The following is a 3423-nucleotide window of genomic DNA, read 5'->3' on the forward strand; positions in this document are numbered from 1 at the left end:
ACATTACAACATCTTTACTGTCACCTTTGTTCAATTTAATGCATCTTTGCTAAGTAAAACTATTAATTTCTTTAAAAAAAAAAAATCTTACTCGTGTACATCCTTTATTAATAATGTCATTTTTTTTTTTTTATGACCCTATGTAATTGTCTCTGCCTTTCAGTGGGTGAGTATGTCAGTGAGGCACTCTTGGTCCCGGATCGTTGCCGTTTCTTACACCAGGAGCAGATGGATTCTTGTGAGAGCTACGTGTACTGGCACAACATCGCCAAAGAGGTAAATAAGAAAAGCTCACAAAATTACAACCTGGAAAAGTATTAATTCAACTTTAATAGCTTCACATCTTTAATGGTTAGTCTGGTGCATGTGAAATTGCAGTCCCGCTGTGATCTATGATCTTCTATTCTCATTTCCTCTCTGCACTATCACCGGTATCTCCTGGTACTTAAAGTTTTCCCATTTGAATTTTGTAGGTCATTTCACCCTGACACGTACGCGCAATTACAAAAAGATTTTAAAAAGAAATAATGCACTTCAAAGTTTTTAAAGCACTGCCACAGTCATTCATCTTTTGCTCTGCTCATCAGGCCTGCACAGCTGACAGTCTGGAGCTGCATAGTTATGGGATGTTGTTGCCGTGTGGTGACCGTTTCCGTGGGGTGGAGTACGTCTGCTGCCCCGGCAGGGCAGGATCGAGTGGACGGGGAGAGACAGAGACTACAGACACTGTACAAGGAGAAACAACACCTTTCGTGTCAATGGCTGGTGAAAAAGTGGTCACCAGGTAAATAAATGTTGTATTCTGTTATATTATAAGTTTCTGGTTCCGTTTTTTTTTTTTTTTTTTTAAGGAATAAATATATAGAAAAGGAAATGCAGGTACTTTACCAAATGATGAGATTTCAATAATATCTAAAATAATTCTTACAAAACTTATCCTAATTTACATTTTAGTCTCAAGAGTTACTGTAGTTGTAAACTGTATGTGATTGATTCACTAAAAAGAGTCAGCTCATATGAGTCATTCGTTTGGGACTTATTAGAGTCATTTGTTCAGGAATCAAATTATGTTTTTGATTCACTAAAAAGAGCCGACTGCTATGAGTCACTTGTTCAAGAATCAGGTTTGGATGTATATTTGATTCACTAAAAAGAATCGACTCATAATTGTTATTTGTTCAGGAATCAGACTATATGTATGTGTTTGATTCACTAAAAAGGACTGACTCATTAGAATCATTTGTTGAGGAATCGGTTTACACTGATTACAATATATGTTTTTGATTTAACTAAAAATAACTCACTCATATAAGTTAAAAAATCATATTGTACTGTTTGCACTGTATGTGATTCACGAAAAGAATAAGCTTAAATCAATCATTCGTTCGGGAATTAGTACACTGATACTATGTGTTTAATTCACTAAAAAGAACCAACTCATATAAGTCACTCATTTGTTAATCAGTCCATACTGATTGCGCTGTATGTGTTTGGTTCTCTAAAAAGAGCCAAGTCACTTGCCTAATTTACTAGTCTCAAGAGTTACTGTAGTTGTAAACTGTATGTGATTGATTCACTAAAAAGAGTCAGCTCATATGAGTCATTCGTTTGGGACTTATTAGAGTCATTTGTTCAGGAATCAGGTTTGGATGTATATTTGATTCACTAAAAAGAGCCGACTGCTATGAGTCACTTGTTCAAGAATCAGGTTTGGATGTATATTTGATTCACTAAAAAGAATCGACTCATAATTGTTATTTGTTCAGGAATCAGACTATATGTATGTGTTTGATTCACTAAAAAGGACTGACTCATTAGAATCATTTGTTGAGGAATCGGTTTACACTGATTACAATATATGTTTTTGATTTAACTAAAAATAACTCACTCATATAAGTTAAAAAATCATATTGTACTGTTTGCACTGTATGTGATTCACGAAAAGAATAAGCTTAAATCAATCATTCGTTCGGGAATTAGTACACTGATACTATGTGTTTAATTCACTAAAAAGAACCAACTCATATAAGTCACTCATTTGTTAATCAGTCCATACTGATTGCGCTGTATGTGTTTGGTTCTCTAAAAAGAGCCAAGTCACTTGTTTAGGAATCAGACTACACTGGTTGTGCTGTTTGTTTGATTCACTAAAAAGAACCGCTTCATAAGAGTCATTTGTTTGAGAATCAGACTACACTGGTTTCACTGTATGCGTTTGATTCACTAAAAAGAATCACCTCATAAAAGTCACTTGTTCTGGAGTCAGACTACACTGGTGGTCTGTATGTTTTTGATTAATTTGTTGCCTGTATGTTTTTTATTTATTAAAAAGAACCTGCTCATATGAATAATTAGATCGAGAATCAGACTACACTGGCTGCGTTGAATGTTTGATAGATAGACTAAATAGAAACAGCTCAGAAGAGTAATTTATACATGAATCAGACAACACTGGATGCATTGTGTGTTTGATTCACTAAAAGGAATCATCTTATAAGATGATTATCATTCCTTTGAGAATCAGACTACCCTGGTTGCACCTTGATTTACAACTGACAAAATATGTTAAAAAAAATAAATAACTCTAAAATCCTTCCCACTTGATCAGTGTGAAAACGACGCCACCCACTCCCAGTCCCTCTCCTGAGACAGACATCGAGGAAGACGATATGGAGGAGGAAGAGGAAGAGGTAGTAGAGGAAGAAGCAGAGGAAGAAGAAGAAGAGGAGGAGGAGGAAGGCAATGATAAAGAGGCAGCTGAGGTAGAGGAAGCTGAAGAGGAGGAAGCCACAATGAAGGTGAAGGACCAAGAAGAGTATGAGTATCCCATTGACTCTCATTTCCAAGGCCAAGACTACATGGACAACTTCTACGATGACAAGAACCTCCAGGCTGCCAAAGCCTCCACCCAACCTCAAACAAGGATGGACAACCGTGAGTCTTACTGATGTTTCAAGTGTCAGCAGTCATAAATTGTCTCTCACACACAGACACTCAGCAGAGGTTAAACAGGATGCGTGAGGTTAAACGACATTACATTTTTAATGCTTCCTCTTTAACTCCCTCTCATATAGAGATTTAAGTAAACACACTGCTTGGATTGATGCTACTTCAGTCTCACTGAGCTCTAGTGATCCTTTTTTTCTTCTTTGATAGATTAAAGGTGGGGTAAGTGATTTCTGGTAGCCAATGTTTTTTTTTTTTCAAATCACCAAAACAAACACGCCCCTACCCCAAAAGGGTCTCGCACCTATTTTGATAGCTCCACCCCACACATACGTATGCAACCCAGGCAACGTTTAGTTCTGTGAAACAAAGCAAAACCAATGTTACACCGTGTCTACACCGGACGCGAGCGACGCGGTGTGACAAAATACTATAGAACTCATTATAATCAGTGATGCTGTCTACACCATAGATATA

The 3423-nt window shown here is 36.8% G+C and overlaps 1 protein-coding gene across 4 annotated transcripts in view; it reads left to right on the forward strand.

Annotated features, from left to right (window-relative positions):
• The window catches only part of LOC107755388 (amyloid-like protein 1), a 53632-nt gene that overhangs the window by 41496 nt on the left and 8713 nt on the right, over nt 1-3423 (forward strand). For all 4 annotated transcript variants that reach the window (XM_016572166.1, XM_016572167.1, XM_016572168.1 and 1 more), the window contains exons 4-6: nt 164-276; nt 588-784; nt 2609-2934. In XM_016572166.1, the coding sequence (XP_016427652.1) occupies nt 164-276; nt 588-784; nt 2609-2934 (636 nt within the window). The remainder of the gene's footprint in view (nt 1-163; nt 277-587; nt 785-2608; nt 2935-3423) is intronic.

Source organism: Sinocyclocheilus rhinocerous, unplaced genomic scaffold (assembly GCF_001515625.1).
Source record: "Sinocyclocheilus rhinocerous isolate Xijiao unplaced genomic scaffold, SAMN03320098_v1.1 scaffold3307, whole genome shotgun sequence".
NCBI classification, from domain to species: domain Eukaryota; kingdom Metazoa; phylum Chordata; class Actinopteri; order Cypriniformes; family Cyprinidae; genus Sinocyclocheilus; species Sinocyclocheilus rhinocerous.